The sequence below is a fragment of the Hemicordylus capensis genome, chromosome 1, assembly GCF_027244095.1.
Source record: "Hemicordylus capensis ecotype Gifberg chromosome 1, rHemCap1.1.pri, whole genome shotgun sequence".
Classification (NCBI taxonomy): domain Eukaryota; kingdom Metazoa; phylum Chordata; class Lepidosauria; order Squamata; family Cordylidae; genus Hemicordylus; species Hemicordylus capensis.
This window is the reverse complement of record NC_069657.1, coordinates 173,356,462-173,374,016: the sequence shown is the minus strand read 5'-3', so window position 1 is coordinate 173,374,016 and position 17,555 is coordinate 173,356,462. Positions and strand designations below refer to the sequence as shown.

Here is a 17,555-nt window from a genome sequence, read left to right as displayed (position 1 = left end):
AGATATAGTTCTATCTTGGAAAAATACTTAGAAAAATTATCTCTTGAAAGCTTTAATTACAGAGTAAAAACATGTATGAATAGTTCTCTCTTTTGTGAGAACTTTTCAGATGTTGCAATTATAAAATACAAGGAAGTATGTCAGTGTGCTAACAGGAGATTCTCTAAAATGTAAACTGAAGCTACTTTTTTCGATCGACATTTATTTATTTATCACATTTTATTTATCACATTTGAGATCTCCTTGGTTATTCAAGTGCATAACAGCAGGCTAAATGATCTAGAAAGACCAACTGATCCTATTCTATCCATCACAAATTTGTTTCATTAGCCAAAATCTGTTTCTGATTCTACATCATCTGCTCCTATTGTGAAAACATATCATGAAAGGATTACTAGAATCTTGATTGAAATACAGACAAGTACACTACTTGTACAGAGAATTATGAACCACTAATCAGCCTAAATGCACTTGAATTTGCATTCATGGTAGCATGTCTAGGCATTTGGCTGCTTAAATACCAATGTATTATTTCACTTTATAGGTTTGGGTCTTCTGCTTGTGTTGGCAAGGGAATAAAATTTAATATATAATATATATAATTGTATCAGTAAGCAATATTTTATATTATTGGTGTGTTATATTATATTATATTAATTATATTATATTATAATTCAGTTGATAATTATGTTAATTCAGATTGGTACATCATATAAATAAGTTTGTGTAGATGTGCCAGCAAACTTCTCCAAGTTCAGGCTCAAAGAAAGCTTCAGGGGATTGAAGAAGAAGTCTACTCAAATGAGAAATGAACTATAAAAAACCCAAAATGTCTTCTCTGAGCAGGGCCTCAGGCATGGATTAATGCAGAGGCAAAGGAGGCAAAAAAGCGGTTCCTAAAATTTTGCTGCGCCTCTCTGTCTCTGAGGTGGCCGTGGCATCAGGAGGTGAGAGGAAATCCCCCCCCCTTACTTTGATTTTTAAAAAAGCTGACATGGCGGCAGTAGTTGCTGCAGGGAGTGGGGTGACCAGGCGATGGGAAGGTTTCCCCTTTTGCCCCCTAAAAGATCATTGCGGTGGCGGCAGCTGGCTGCAGGGAGGCTGAGGGGTGAGAGGAGGGAAGAGTGCCCACTTTTTTTTACCTCTAAAAGCCTGCTGTTGTGTGTGAAGCTGTGTACAGCAGCGAGCTCAGTTCTGTCCTCCTCCCCTGCTCCAAAGCAAGCAGTCTGCACATGGGCTCTGCTATCTGCAGCCTGTTTCTGGCTTTCCTTCCACGTGGAATGAAAGCCAGAAATGGGCTGTACTGTAGATGTACAGTAACCTGAGCGGAAGAAGGAGCTGAGCTTGCTGCTGCCCACACAGCAGTGGGCTTTTAGGGGTCGAAAAAAGGGGCACTCTTTCTTCTTTGCCCCCCCTTCAGCCAGCCGCTGCCACCACGGCGATCTTTTAGGGGGCAAAAGGCAAAACTTCCACCTCTCCTGGTCTCCCCCTCCCTGCAGCTACTGCCACCTTAGAGAAGTTCACCATTATACCTCCCCTCTTCCCCACTAGTCCTTTCTAGCACAGCCACTTGAAGCTGCAACAGCTTTCCTCAAAATGGCAGAGTCTGAGACAATGCCCAGATTGCAGGGTTATTAAAGCTTGTAGTCAGTTACAGACAACTCTTTGAGCAATGTCTGTAACTGCTGCTCTTGGTTACCTTGCATCCAGGGTCTGATCCAATTGAGTCATTGAGAATTGAAGTCCTGATCTCCTGTACCTAACTTGCCATAATGCCAAGGCAACGGATACAAACCCATGTGAATTTTACAAGTAATTCAAGTACAGTTGCATGGAGGAGGCTTGGCAGTGAAAGAGATTGTGTGAACTGGCTGTAGAAAAGTGAATATTTCTGTTAATATTGACCTGATTGTCTTAAGCAGAGCTTTCTTTTAGCCTATTGCTTCAGAACATTTATATTATTTATATATTAATAATAGTAATTTATTGAGACCATTATATTATCTAGGGATGTATCCATATAAGGGTCTTATGTATTATTCTTGCATTGTGTATTCTTCATAAGAAAAAATGATACAATGGACTCTTCTAATGGAATTAACAGAAAAGCAGTATGACGATGCAAATGTACACACTAATGATATAGTAGGTTGGCCACCACTGTGCCAGAGGAAAACTGATGAACATTTAATCTTCACATTAACAAAAGACTTCAAACACTCAGTTTAAAAGCTGTCATCTGATGGATGATAAGCCTGTCATGCTTTGGCTACCACCTCCGTGCTTGGCATCATTTGCTCAATATCTCCCTAGGCAATAATCTATTCTCAGAACATTGTTCTGAGTTTAACAATAAGGAATTGTTCTAACTGATCTAGGACCTCTGATATATTTATTTATTCTTACACATATACTTTTATGAATCACTCTTTCTATCAAAAATATTCAAGTCAATTTTTAAATTACAAAAATCAACAACCAAAAAGTAAGAACAATTAATTCCCTAAAATAGTAAATTTGAAACCATTAAAATATTGTTACTTTTGTATGTTTGTAATCTTAATGTTAAAATTAAGATTAAATATTAAAGTTGATTCAAATAAGAAACCACTAAAATGGAAATAGTAAAAGCTGTACAATAGTGTGACAAAGAAGTATCAGTGGTGGAAGGTAGCTAAGCAGGGTATACCCTGGTTGCATATGAATGGGAGACTAGAAGTGTGAGCACTGTAAGATATTCCCCTCAGGGGATGGAGCCACTCTGGGAAGAGCAGAAGGTATCAAGTTCCCTCCCTAGCGTCTCCAAGATAGGGCTGAGAGAGACTCCTTCCTGCAATCTTGGAGAAGCCACTGCCAATCTGTGAAGACAATACTGAGCTAGATAGACCAATGGTCTGACTCAGTATATGGCAGCTTCCTATGTTCCTAAAATTAAAGTTCGGTATCATCAGCATATTGATGACAGCTAGGGATGGGACCGGACCGGCCCGGAGGCCATTAAAAAAGCCATTAAAAGCCGGTCCAGAGGCCATTAAAAGAGGGGTAAGTAAACCCTCCTGCCGCTCTTAAAGGTACCCCCCCCACCCCAGTGCCTGACCGCAGTTGGCGGTTCCATGCACACCCCTAATGACAGCTACACTCCAAAATAGCTGAAGATCACTTCCAGTGCCTACATGTAGAGGTTAAGCAGAAGGGGAAAAACCTGAAAGTTTTGTAGAATGATGGTGTGCACTCAGCACATGCTGGGAGCATTTATTTTGCCCATTCATCCTTTGATAAAGGAGGAGACTGGGGGGAGTGGGTTCTTCAGTTTTTCAATTAATGAAATGTTTGGTTGGGCAGAGCCAGGTTGCTGGGGCTCTCTCCCACCTGAACCCTCATTTGGTGCTGAGAAGCGTCCCTCCCACCCTTCATGGAGAATGATTTGGATCTCACCTGGTCATCCTTTTGGGGCCTGGTAGGAATGTTGACTCCTCATTGAATTGGCCAGTGATGGGGAATATTTTTTGCCTGTCTCATGCTGATCTTTGTAGTTAGTTCGGGTTCATAATAGCAGATAGAGTCATAATAGCAGAAACCGTGTGAGTTGGAAAATGTTTAGACACAGCTTATTGTTGAGAATCTAGAGGCATGTTATTTTGCATGAAGGAGAGTTCCAGCCAATCCCTAGAGGCTTCACTGTTCAGTGTAATTGGCTTGGGGCTTTTCTTGGTGTCAGGATGCCATGTTACCTGATTGCTTGTGTGGCCCTGTGGAGTCTGGAGAAGGGTGTGTCATCCCTCCTTTGGGGCTTTCATTCTCTTCAGGGGGCAGCAGGAATGCGAAGAGTCCAGGCTGGTTGGATCCCAGTTGGGTTAAAAGGGCAAGGGAAGGAGAGCTGCAGGAAACAGCTCCAGGGAAACAGTTAGGTTGGGTGGGGCAGGAAACAGACAGCAAGGTCAGGAAGTGGGCAGGGCTGGAAACAGGTTTTAAGCCCTGTCAGCGACTCACTGGGGTATTTAAAGACAAGACAGCTGATGATGAGGGGCTGCTTCTCAGCATGGGAACTGGGAGTTTTCTGGAAGAGAGAACCGGCTGAATGCAGCAAGCTAGGAGGAAGACTCCGGTAACAAACTAACCTCCTCCCTGGCTGTTCCTGAGGCTGACCTTTGGGGGCGGGGTGGGGTGGGGGGCTTGTCATTCTAGAGTTCCAGAAGGACCAGGAGCCTACCTTGTCCCCTGGGAGTCTGGATCATTGCCAACCTAAAAGGCTGCATAGCTTGTGGGAAGGGGGCATGCTTCTTGCTGACAGCCTGACTCTATATGGGTCAGCTAAAGAGATAGATGCTCAGGGCTATGAGGTTGCTGCAGGCCAGAGTTATCTTCAGTACTGAATTAAACCCAAGCCAGAGTGCAATTGCCAGACAAGAGTTAGGTATAGGGAAGGCAACTTGACTCAGAAGCAATTACCGCCTACACTCTACGAGGGCCTATTCCTGCTGCAACTTTGAATTATTAAAGTTATGGCCCTTAACTTCCTATAAATCTTGACTCCTATCTTAATTGCTGAGTGGAGGCAAAGACTGTTTATTTATACATATTTTTTCATTTTAAAACTGGAAGAGGTCACTGTCTACATGAGAGAACGTAACTAGTTCCATGATTCAGCCAATCTGATAGGAATGCTGAGCACAGTGGCGCAGGGAGACCAGCGGCAGCTCTGGTTCAACCTGCCACCAAGACTCTCCCCCCACCGCAGCCAAGCCCCCTGTGTCTGAAGTGTGTGGCTGAGGCAGGGTGTGTGGCTGGGGCATGAGTCACGGCCCCTGAGTGCGGCAGCCTGGGTTCTTGGAACTTGTTTGCGCAATGTTGGCTCCACCCCATTTGAGCAACTGAAAGACTGATTCCTCCTGATGACTTATTTATTTATTATTATTTTATTTATTTATTTGATTTGTATACCACCCTTCCAAAATGGCTCAGGGCAGTTTACAATTAAAACACACCACTAAAAGAGTAAAGAGCTAAAACAAATTTAAAAAGAATATAACAATTAACAATTTTAAAACATTTTAAAACAACAATTAAACAATTACAGTGATTAAAAACCCTGAAATTGGGTTTTGAATTTTAAAATGAACCAGATGTTAAAACCCCCAAAATTTAGGAAGCTGAGAAAGCTTGGGTGAAAAGATGGGTTTTCAGGTGTTTTTTGAAAATTGCCAGATATGGGGAGGATCGTATCTCAGCAGGGAGCGCATTCCACAATCTCGGGGCAGCGACCGAGAAGGCCTGTCTCTGTGTAGCCACCAAACGGGTTGGCGGTAACTGGAGACGGACCTCCTCAGATGACCGCAATGGGCGATGGGGCTCATAATGAAGAAGATGCTCTCTTAGGTACCCAGGGCCTTAGCCGTTTATCACTTTGTAAGTTGTAACTAGCACTTTGTATTTTGTCCGGAAACCTATTGGCAACCAGTGCAGCTCCATCAGTAAAGGAGTAACATGGTCTCTCTGAGATGAACCAGAGACCTACCTGGCGGCCGCATTCTGAACCAACTGAAGTTTCCTGACTATGTACAAAGGCAGCCCCACATAGAGCACGTTACAAAAGTCAATCTGGAGGTTACCAGCAGATGTACCACAGTTTTGAGGTCATTGATCTCGAGAAATGGGCACAGCTGGCGTATCAGCGGGAGCTGATAGAAAGCACCCCTGGCCACCGCCTCAACCTGAGAAACCAGGGAGAGGTGTGAATCCAGAAGTACTCCCAGACTGCGAACCTATTCCTTTTGGGGAAGTGTGACCCCATCTAGAACAGGCAGATCAATATTGTCTCTAGTGTTCTGACCCCGCACAATAAGTACCTCCGTCTTATCTGGATTCAGCTACAGTTTATTCTCCCTCATCCAGCCCATTACTGTTTCCAGGCAGGCATTTAGGGAGGATATGCCAGATCCTGAAAAAGTTGACATGGAGAAGTAGATCTGGGTGTCATCAGCATACTGGTAACACCCAGCTCCAAATCCCCTGATGATCTCTCCCAGCGGTTTCATGTAGATGTTAAAAAGCATTGGAGAAAGTAATGAGCCTTGAGGGACACCATACTTAAGCTCAGATTTTGAAGAGCAACAGTCTCCAATTGACACCATCTGGAATCTATCTGAGAGTTAGGAGCAGAAGCACTGTAAAACAGTGCCTCCCACCCCCACATGTTCCAGAAGGATACTATGGTCAATAGTATTGAAGGCCGCTGAGAGATCAAAAAGGACCAACAGAGTCACACTCCCTCTGTCAATTGCCAATTGGAGATCATCCATCAAGCCAACCAAGGCAGTCTCCACTCCATAGCCCACCCTAAAACCAGTTTGAAATGGGTCTAGATAATCAGTTTCCTCCAAGACCACCTAGAGCTGAGAGGCCAACACCCTCTTAGTTACCTTGCCCAGCCACGGGAGGTTGGAAACAGGCCTATAATTGCTCAACTCTGAGGGATCTAATGCAGGCTTCTTTAGAAGAGGTCTAATGATTGACTCCTTAAGACAAGGAGGCATCCTGCCCTCCCTCAGAGAAGCATTTATGAGATCCACCAGGCTGTTTACAACAACCTCCCTGCTAGATTGAACCATGTTGGACAAGGGTCAAGAGAACAAGTGGTAGGCCTCACTGCTCCAAGCAGATTCTCCACATACTCAGGAGTCACAAACTGAAACCGATTCAGTCGAATCACATAAGAGGAGTCGTTGGGCACCTCCAGCTCAGACATCAAATTAATTGTGGAGTCTCCATCTAGGTTGGCCCAAATCCGAGAGATTTTATCTACGAAAAACTCTTTAAACACATCACAGAAGGTAACTGATGATTCCAAATTCTGGTTCAGGGGGGGGAGATACTAATCCCCTCACAACCCTGAACAACTCTGCTGGACGTGAATTCGCAGAGGCAATATGGGCAGAAAAGAACTGCCTCTTTGCTGCATGTATTGCCTGAGCATAGATCTTTAGATGTGCTCTTTGTCGCAATCTGTCAGATTCGAGTCGAGTCTTCCTCCACTTGCGCTCCAGTCGCCTGCCTTGCTGCTTCAGCCCCCGTAGATCTTCTGTATACCAAGGGGCCAATTTTGAAGCGGGTGAGAGGGGACGCTTGGGAGCAATCGTGTCTACTGCCCTAGTGAGCAAATTGTTCCAATTCTCAACCAGGGCATCAACAGGATCACCAGCAAAGCCAACATTAAATCCCTCCAAGGCTTCTTGGAATCTTAATGGATCCAATAACCAATTCGGGTGGACAATTCTAATAGGCCCCTCACCCCTGCGGAGGTGGGAAGTAGTTGAAAGTCCAACCTTAACCAGATGGTAGTCCGTCCATGACAATGGGGAAATTACAGGAGTCCCCACCCACGGAACACCACCCTGATCAGAGTGAAAGACCAAATCAAGCGTGTGACCTGCAATATGTGTCGGTCCAGAGACCACTTGGGATAGGCCCATAGTTGTCATGGCCGCTATGAACAACTGAGCTGTCCTGGACAAATTGGTCCCAAAATGAACATTAAAGTCCCCCAGCACCAAGAGTCTGGGAGACTCCAATGCGAGTTCCGCGACCAAGTCCGTGAGCTCAGTAAGGGATTCCGCTGGGCAGAAGGGCGATTGGTACACCAACTGAAGTCCCAGTCTATCCCTGGTCCCCAAACTCAAGTACACACATCCAATATGGTCCAATACCCTAACAGGGACCATGGTAAGGTAGATGTTATCCTTATAGACCACAGCCACCCCACCTCCTCACCCACGTCCACTCACCTGCTCCTTTACAGAATATCTTGGAGGGAGAAGCTGGGACCAAACTGGACAACTAGCCTCCCCCAACAGAGTCTCGGTAATACATACCAGGTCAGCCCCTTCATCCATGATCAAATCATGGATGAGTTCAGATTTAGTTTGGACTGACCTGGCATTACAGAGGAGCAGGAAAAGGCTATGTGGGTTGTTGGCAGTGCTCCCCGAGGTCAAAGAGCTGGCAGGACAGCCGGAAGGGGAGACCCCTATTAAATTTCTGACTACGCTTCCCCTGGAATGGCCCGCTGACCTGCCAGCATTACTTCTTCTATTCCCCACCACCACTGGGATGGCTGCCCCATAGTCAACAAAGGCACCCCCTATCCCCCCATCTTCAGATGAACCCAAACACATTACAGCAATTTCAACCCAAGTCTAAAACAGCTTACAACTAATTAAACAGAAGCCCTCTAGCCCTTGCCCTCCCCCAAAGTGGCTCCCACAAACGGGTGACCACCTTTGGTGTTGCCCCTTGGGTGGCAACCCCGCCAGTGTTGGGCCTGCTGCCACAAGGAGCCTTCTTATAAAGCCCAAAACTTAGCAGGTGACCCGAGGAACAGCTGAATCACTCAGGGCCTGGTCCCAGTCCTGTCCACACTTCCCACATATGTTAACCTGAGGCTGCAGCCCCACAGGGGAAGCAAAAGCAGGCAGGCAACAGCAGAAGGAACCCCAGCACCCACCTGGTCTCCCACTCCAGGCAGCACTGGGTAGGAGATAGATGGACTCTCCCTTTCCCCCTCTGCTGGGCTTCTAACCTTTCCCCTTCTGCTGGGCTTCTCCCTTTCCTCCTCTTCTGGGCTTCTAAGCGAATGGTTTGGGTTTTCTGTTGGTTCTGTTAATAGGAAAGGGAAAATATCTTTATACAAAGGTTTTAGAGGAAAATTCAAAATAATATAAAAATCACAGTTTCTTATTATTGAATATTAAGTCACACCCAAGCTGGATCCTTTGCAACAGCTTCAAATCAATAGGAAGATGTATGGTCTTTTGAGAAACATATAATGGCACAATTTGTATAGTAAAAGATATAATAGGCATATACTTAAAACTTAAGTATTTTTCATCAGCTATGTTTTGGGTTTTTTTGTTTTGAAGGGGGAAATATATGTAGAGCAGATGAATTCCTTTGCAACAATTCACTCTGTAAACTCAATTTTTGGGTTTGTGATGGAGAAGACGATTGTGGAGACAATTCTGATGAACTCCCTGAAATATGTGGTAAGTTTCTTATTCCTTTCAGTTCCCGTATGTTGCTGCTCCTGGTTTGATTGGCTTCAGGCTGCTCATCTTCACACTCCATTTGGCCTTTTGTTTCTGTGTGAATAAGGTATTTATATCTTATGGTAGATGATGTGGAAGGAGAAAATTAGACACAAAACATTTGTTTGCTTCAGTTGGCAACTAGCACTGAACTGAGTACACTTCTCAGAAATATTTTCTAACCCCCAGACTGAGAAAGATATGAGGCAATAAAAACACATGCATGGGAAAGTGCCACAGCTTTATAGACTTGCACTAATAACTGCAGCAAATCTAACTCTCCTTCCCCACACAGTGCAGGTGCTACACTTACACAGGAGATCAGACAATTGTGTCCTCCTTTCAACTTGTTTGGGTGATCATACCCTGGCTCAGAGCAATAGAGCACACCAAACTAAATCTCTATCCAATTCCTAAGGGGATCAGGATAATTTCATTGGCCTCACTCCCCACAAGTTGTTTGGCTTTGAGGTTGATGGTGCCTCAGAAGAAGGGAAGAGTTCCAATCCTGCCCCTCATGTTGCCAAATTTTGAACTGGTGACTGGCCACAGCATCTCTCGATCAGATTTTCCCAAAGGTGCTCACTGATAAATTGTCCCAACTCCTATCCCCTGCCCACACTGAACCTGCCAGTTATGGCCTAAACCTAAGTAAAGGGGACCGCATTAAGTAGGAGGGGAGAACCTTCCAACTGGGCAAAAAATTCCTACGTGACCCCTCAAAGGACAACCAGGAACACCCATTCTGTCCCCAAGGGGAGAGAGAGAGAGGATCACATAAAGTAAAGGATCCAGGAAGCCACGCCCCTTCCCTGAGCAACTATTCTAACCCCATTCACTGTCTTGTGTGCTTTCAAGAGACTGGGTAAAGTGAGTAAAGCCACCCACTCCAACCTGAGACAGGAGCTGTGGAAACATTTTTCAAATGCAGCCATGCAGCAGCAGTTTATATAATACGTGCTTACAGTAAAAAACAAAACCACAAACAATTATTCATCTATATCAACAAGCCACATAATCACTTTTGAGGCTCTAAGGGAAGCAGATGAGTAAATATAAAATGCAGATTCATGCACAAAATATTTTTAATCAATAGCATTATTTTTTATTTTTCTTAGTAAAATTTCCATGTCCTCCAACAAGGCCTTACCGATGCAGAAGCAACAGGGTCTGTCTGCGACGTGAACAGATTTGTAATGGGATTGATGACTGTGGGGATGATTCTGATGAAGATCACTGTGGTAGGTGGTTTTTAGAGATGACACCAAAGTTCTGTTGGCTTGCAAAAGGATTTGGGAGGTTCAAAAAGCTCAAAGTCAAATGAAAGCCGAGCTCTTTAAGATGCCCTCCAGATTCCTCAGAATTCACTTGGAAAGCTCTCACCCCACCCCAATGCTTTACTGATTGGGTCACAAATTACTGGTCCCAAGAGCTACAATGACTCTGATATGTTAGGGAGGATGAGAAGTTTGAAGGGAAAAGGAGGTACTACTTTTACATTCAGGGAAGCTGCTCCTCCTCCATCTCACTGCCTGACAAGTAAGAGATAGGGCAGAGCATCTATTGCAACCTTGGGGGCTGTCTGGGAGGGCATTTTGTGCAGTAATTTGAGAGGAACATAGGAACTTAGGAAACTGCCATATGCTGAGTCAGACCATTGGTCTATCTAGCTCAGTAATGTCTTCACAGACTGGCAGCGGCTTCTCCAAGGTTTCAGGCAGGAATCTCTCTCAGACCTATCTTGGAGAAGCAAGGGAGGGAACTTGAAACCTTCTGCTCTTCCCAGAGTGGCTCCATCCCCTGAGGGGAATATCTTGCAGTGCTCACACATCAAGTCTCCCATTCATATGCAACCAGGGCAAACCCTGCTTAGCTATGGGGACAAATCATGCTTGCCACCACAAGACCAGCTCTTCTTTCAAGCCTCAACCTGGCTTGAAAAAGATCTGATTTCTTTCCCTTATGTTTGGGTGGAAATCAAGAAGCAGCTCCCACATGAGGCAAGGTAAGGTTATAGACTCAGGTGGTGAATGTGCCATGGGGTTTTGACTGTAGGCACCCTGCCCCACCACAGCCACCACCCTATCTGATTGCAGCTGTCATTTTTGCCTTGCCTTTGCTGCCACCACTGTTATCCCCTCTTGCTGTCCTATCCCTTGCCACTCTCTATCCAGCCTCCCTCACTGGCCCCAACCCACCTCACTGGTCCCAACACCATGTCTCTTCTTCCTCCCCTCTGGACCGGCTTCATCTTCCAGGGTGTGTGACTGCCTGGCAGTGTCTCCTCCTGAAATGGTGGAAACAAAGTTGACAGTTTTGTTTCTGGAGGTGAGAGAGGATGAGAGCACAAGCACATGAGCTTGCACCAGCGGCATCAGTGATGAGGAGAGGCCACAACTGAATGCAAGCTTTGTCCATGCTACCTTACCACCAGCCAACACCAAATAGTGGCACATCCCAGATTTTTTCAAGTTTCCCCTTGAACCCTGAAATCCACTGTTTTAACATTTCATTGTCAACGTTATTACAGAGCAGCAAAGAAAGGGGCATGGGGGAGGGAGGGTTCACTCTCTGCTTGTTGGCTGCCTGGTTTCCTGACCCCTTCTTGAAGCAGTGAGCAGTTCAGGCTCCACAGTGTGAAGCTCATACTCCTCCTGACCAGTTATAGCATGCACCAGTGGGGTCTGGTATGCAACATGTTCCAGTGGGAAAGGCTTGGTTGTCGTGCTCTGGCCTGGCCATTGCTGCATATCCATACAATGCAAGTCTCCACGCCCAAAAAGTTGGACTGTATCCATAATTCTCTATCTTACACATTCATGTTATATTCATTAATTATATAAACATAATATGTACAACTACCACTTTTGTAATGGTTCATCTGTCAATTGTTCATTTCTGCAGACAAAAATACCTACAAGACAAGACCTTGTAAGAAGGATGAGTTTACCTGTAACAATAAAAAGTGTGTTCCTGTGGAACTAGAGTGTGATCAATTTGATGACTGTGGAGATGGTTCAGATGAACTAGGCTGCAAATCAAGTATGTTTGATTGAGAAGCTGCCAGCTGTTCATTATTGTGATTGAAAAGATATTACACATGCTTGCATCCTTCCACACAGAATCTACATAATCTTGTAGCTCTTAAATTAGCATGAACAAAGCATCACCTAAACTAGTGTTTTATAGTTTATATATGTACGGTGTGACTGCAATAATAATTTGTACTACGACCTAGAGAAGCATCATGAATGCAACTAGAGATTTGTTTATGACATGTAGCAGTTCAGTTGTCATTGTCAGAAACATGTTATTGTCCTATTTTAAAAAGTAGCATTGCTTGTTCCTTTCCACATGGTTTTAACTGTGTGCACATTAGGTGGTACATTTGATTAACATTAGGTGTTTTTCGTTCTATGAATTTTCTTCATAGAACGAATTTTCTTCACTTGTTTTGAAGCTGGGCAAAAGAGCTAGTGATTACCTGACTGAGAATATGAATTTGCATATTTTGTTATACTTGGATGCACAGGGGCGTAACAAGGCTGGAGTGGGCCCAGAGACAAAACTTTAAAATGGGCCCCTCGCTGATACACACATACTTCACAATATATAGTCATGTGACTTGCCTCATGTGAATTGCCTCTGGGGGGCCCCTCGAGGCGTGGGGACCCCCAGGCAACCACCTCCCCTTGCCTAATAGTAGTTACGCCCCTTTGGATGCAGCAGCAACCCATGAGGTGGTTCACTATGGAAAATGCAGCCATGGAAGTACAGAGTTGCTGACTGGATAGGTGCCTCAGCTCAAATCAGCAACATGTGTCCTTGCCAGAACACCTATACAGTCAGTCACTGTGTGCTTGTATGGTTCTGGCTAGGGATGTGCGCGGAACCGGTCTGGAGGCCATGTTGTAGGCCTCCGAACCGGTTTCGAATTGGGCCAGTCTGGCGGGGGTGTGTGTGTTTCACTTTAAGGGCAGGAGGGTAGTACTTACCCCTCCTGCCACTTTTCCCCCTCTGGCACTCCACTTTGGAGCAAAGTTTTTGGGGTGGCAGCGTTCCTCCCTGCCATCTGTGCCCCCGTCGTTGCCCAGAAAAAGTGGAAGTTATTTCTGTGCATGCGCCCATTGTGGCATGCACATGTCCACTGCTGCAGCGCGCACATGCCACACATGTCACAAGTTGCGTGCACACATGATGTTGTTGCATGCCGCAATAGGTGCATGCACAGAAGTAACTCCACTTTTTCTGGGCAATGTCGGGGGCAGGGGCGGCAGGGAGGAATGCTGCCGCCCCAAAAACTTTGCTCCAAAGTGGAGCGCCGGAGGGGGAAAAGCGGCGAGAGGGGTAAGTACTACCCCCCAACCTTAAAGCGAGACACCCCCTGGTGCTGGACCACGCCTCCATGGTTCCGTGCACATCCCTAGTTCTGGCTATGGCACAGCCCTCCTTCACCAGCAGTTCATGGAGCCAAAAGGTAAGGATGGGAATGCTGTAAGTTGTCCTGTGCTGGAAGGTCAGGGTATAAATATTTTAAATAAATAATAAATGTAAATAAAATTTCCTCTCCCCTCAATTGCCATGAAGTGGTTGGCTAGCTACCAACCTAAGGAAATTTCTCATTAACCTACTGCTTGGATATACAATAATGCAAATCAAACATGATTTCCCTCAAATTTACTTATTTATCATATTTGTGTATCACCCCAAACTCGTATCTCTGGGCAGTTTACAATAAAACAACAGCTTAAAAACAAAGTTAAAACATTAAAACAACAATATATTATATAAATCTAATTAAAAGCCTGGGTGAATAAATGTGTCTTAACAGCCCTTTTAAAAGCTGAGATGGGAAGGCTCTTATTTCAACCAAGAGTGTGTTCTAAAGCCTTAGGGTAGCAATGGAGAAGGCCTTCCCCGAGTAGCCACCAGATAAGCTGGTGGCAGCTGCAGATGGACCTCCCCAAATGTAGGTGGTGGGGCTCATAATGTAGAAGGTATTATCTTAAATACCCTGGGCTTAAGCTGGTTTATAGGTTAAAAGCAGCACTTAGGGTTTTACCCTGAAACATATTGGTAGCCACCAGTATAATTCTTGTAATATTGATATAATATGGCCTCTTCAGGATGACCCAGAGACCAACCTGACTGCCACATTTTGTGCCGGTTGCAGTTTCTGGACTACATACAAAGGCGGACTCACATAGAGCACATTATAGTAATCAAGTCTGGAGGTTACTAACATATGCACTACAGTTCTGAGGATGTTTATCTCAAGAGGTGGCCACTGCCTCAACCTCAGTCACCAGAGAGAGGTTTGTATCTAGAAGCACTACCAGACTGCTTACCTGTTCCTTCTGGGGGAGTGTCACCCTGTTCAGGACAGGGAGATTGAATTTGTGTCCAGAGTTCCAACACCCCACAATAAGTACCTCTGTCTTATTTGGATTCAGTCTCAGTTTGTTATTTATCATCCAGCCCATTACCACCTCCAGGTAGGCATTTAGGTAGGTTTCAGAAAGCCAAAATGAGAAAGCCAAAAATACCAGAAAGAAGTCCATATGTGCTTTATTGACTACAGAAAAGCCTTCAATTGCGTCAACTATGTCATGTTGTGGAATATCCTTTGAAAAATGGGTGTCCCAGAATATCTCATTGTTCTCATGAGGAACCTTTATATAGGGCAGGAAGCCAAAGTCCAGATAGAACATGGTGAAACAGATTGTTCCAGATCAGCAAAGGAGTAAGGCAAGGTTGTCTACTTATTTATTCAATTTATATGATAGAAGCTGGATTGGAAGAAGATGAGCATGGTTTTAAAGTTGGAGGAAGAAATATCAATAACTTGCTACGCTGATGACACCACTCTGATAGCTGAGAATGCGGATGATCTGCATGCTCTAGTAATGAAAGTCAAGGATCACAGTGAAAAAAATGGGACTACAACTAAATGTAAAGATTACTAAACTAATGGCAATGGGTACGGCAACCAGTCTCAGAATTGATAATGAAAACATTGAAGTGGTGTATAGCTTCTGCCTTTTAGGATCAACCATCAACAGTAAAGGATCTAGCAATCAAGAAATACACCACAGACTAGCACTTGGTAGGTAGGATTGCAATGAAAGCCTTGGAAAGGATATTTAGATGCCATGACGTGTCTATATCAACAAAGATTAGAATTGTTTGGACAATGGTTTTCCTGTGATACTCTATAGATGCAAAAGCTGGACTTTGAAGAAGCAAGATAAAAAAGTATTGATGCTATTGAACTTTGGTGCTGGAGAAGACTTTTGATGATACCATGGACAGCCAGGAAAACAAACAAATGGATCATAAAACAAATCAATCCAGAATTTTCATTCAAGGCATAAATGACCAGGCTCATACTTTGGACATTATGTGAAGACCCAGCTCCCTCGAGAAGTCCATAATGCTGGGAAAAGTTGAAGGAAAAAGAAGTAAAGGACGACCAACAGCAAGGTGGATGGACTCGATTATGACAGCAATGAATGCACCACTGAGAGACCTTAAAACCCAAGTTGAGATCATCAAGATCATCCTGGAGAGAATCTATCTATGTGGTTGCTGACAGCCGACATGTACTTGACATCACTTCAATCAATCAATCAATCAATGCAAATGTACTTGTACACTTTGGAATATAAAACAAGATTCTGCACATCCACTGAGAATGCTTCCCTTAAGTTTGTCCAGGTCCTGAACACCAACAGCTGTTCACAGAGAATCAAGCAGACACATTGTCATGGATCACGTTGCCACCACGTGTCACAGTACGGTCTCTACCAGCCCCATGATTTTTAGGTTTAACCACTGCTACCAAGTAGACTTTTAGGCTTTCTACTGAAAGCAGCCTTACAACTTCTGTTATATTAAAAATTAAGTCATGTGGTAAAGGCTTTGGGGGTGGAGTGAAGAAAACAGACAAACGCTTCAAAAGATTTAAATACAAAGAAGAAATTTTAATTTGAAAACAGTTCAATTTAAAATAATAGTTTCTTTGGAAAAAAATTCTTTACAAAATTTAAAATCAGCAACCAAATGAACACAAAGAAGAAATAAAATGTGATCAAAACACATCCAAACTCACTTGCCTAACAATGGGCCCTAACTTCAGAGTCCTTACCCAGAGTCTTCTGCAATCACCTCAGCTTCTCCAGCAAACCCGGCTTGTCCTTAGGTCCTAACCTTAACCTTAGGTCCTGCTCTCACTTCATAGTTCTTGGGTTTCAGTCCCAGACTCCTGGTGAGTGATTCAGCTCTCAAGAGAGATTGACTCTCTCCTAGTGATTTTTTAGCCCTCTTTCTCAGCAATTCTTTTCCGTTCTTCTTTCCCACTCCAGCTCTGCAACTCTTTCCAGCCTTATGTCCACTTGATCTTCACTCTGACTCTTCAGTTCTCCAACCTGAACTGCCCTCAGCTCCTTCACTTGGTCTGCCCTAAAACTGCTAAAGGCAGCCTCCTTATATTCTCTAACTTCCCTCTCATTTTCCCAAACCATTCAATCAACACAATTTAAGTTCTCTCCATTTTTCAAAACATACCCCATAAAATCAAATCTCCACTTCCCTCTAAAAATTTAATGTTCATACTCTTCTCCCTCTGAAAGCACACTGTAGATCAGGAGCCATGAACCTTTGGCCCCCGTACAGCTTTCCTAACACATTAAATAAGCAAGGCAATTGCAACTTAAAATCTTATATACAAAAAGAGGACGTTCAGGACTCATTCCTTCACACACACCCAAGAAGTATTTTAAGGCTCTAGTGACAAGTGGACAGGTCCAGTGATATTCTTGAGTGTTGAAGGAGTAGGGAGAATTGTTCTGGAAAACTTCCCAACCCAACTAGCCAATAGCATGTACAAAGATTTTTATATCATTGATATCTATATCTGAAACACAAGCTTTATAATTATTGTAGAGTGAGCAACTCCCCGCACCCCCCCACCCCCACACACCTTGTCCAGCCAGATGCTTCTGTGTTGAATGCAGATTACATCATATGTGATGGCTAGTAATAGTTTGGATTCTTGCTTATCCCTTGTGGTTTGCCACAAGCTAATTATGGATGGGAGGGAGGCTTCTGAGAAGATAGCCCCAACCTCTTTTCCACTGCTACAAGACAGACCAAAGCAGAAAGAGGAGGTATTGGATGCTGTAAGGCTTTTGTCATAAACCTTTTCTCTGTTGTCTCAGACAGAAGCAGCTGGCAAGCCAAGGAGGCCAGGGCCAAACACCATCTGTGTGTGAACCCAGGTTTGGGTTTTTTGTTTTTTTTTTTTAATGTTTCTCCATTAGCAGATGCACACCATCTCCAAACTTTAAACACTGCTGCATTTAAAAGGCAGTGTGCAGTTTGGCAAGAGATCTGATACACATGCACTATTTTTAGCTGAATTTCTCTTCGAACAGCTCTTGTACTATAAGACTCCAGAATACTGATCAAACTTTG

General features: G+C 44.2%; 1 protein-coding gene across 10 annotated transcripts in view; it reads left to right on the top strand.

Moving 5' to 3' along the window:
* LRP1B (LDL receptor related protein 1B) overlaps window positions 1-17,555 on the top strand; it is a 1,420,219-nt gene that overhangs the window by 1,308,313 nt on the left and 94,351 nt on the right. For all 10 annotated transcript variants that reach the window (XR_008308477.1, XM_053255348.1, XM_053255339.1 and 7 more), the window contains 3 exons: window positions 8,916-9,038; window positions 10,199-10,321; window positions 11,985-12,122. Coding sequence is in view for 9 of the 10 variants with exons in the window: in XM_053255348.1 (XP_053111323.1) it covers window positions 8,916-9,038; window positions 10,199-10,321; window positions 11,985-12,122 (384 nt within the window). In the remaining variant the exon portion in view is untranslated. The remainder of the gene's footprint in view (window positions 1-8,915; window positions 9,039-10,198; window positions 10,322-11,984; window positions 12,123-17,555) is intronic.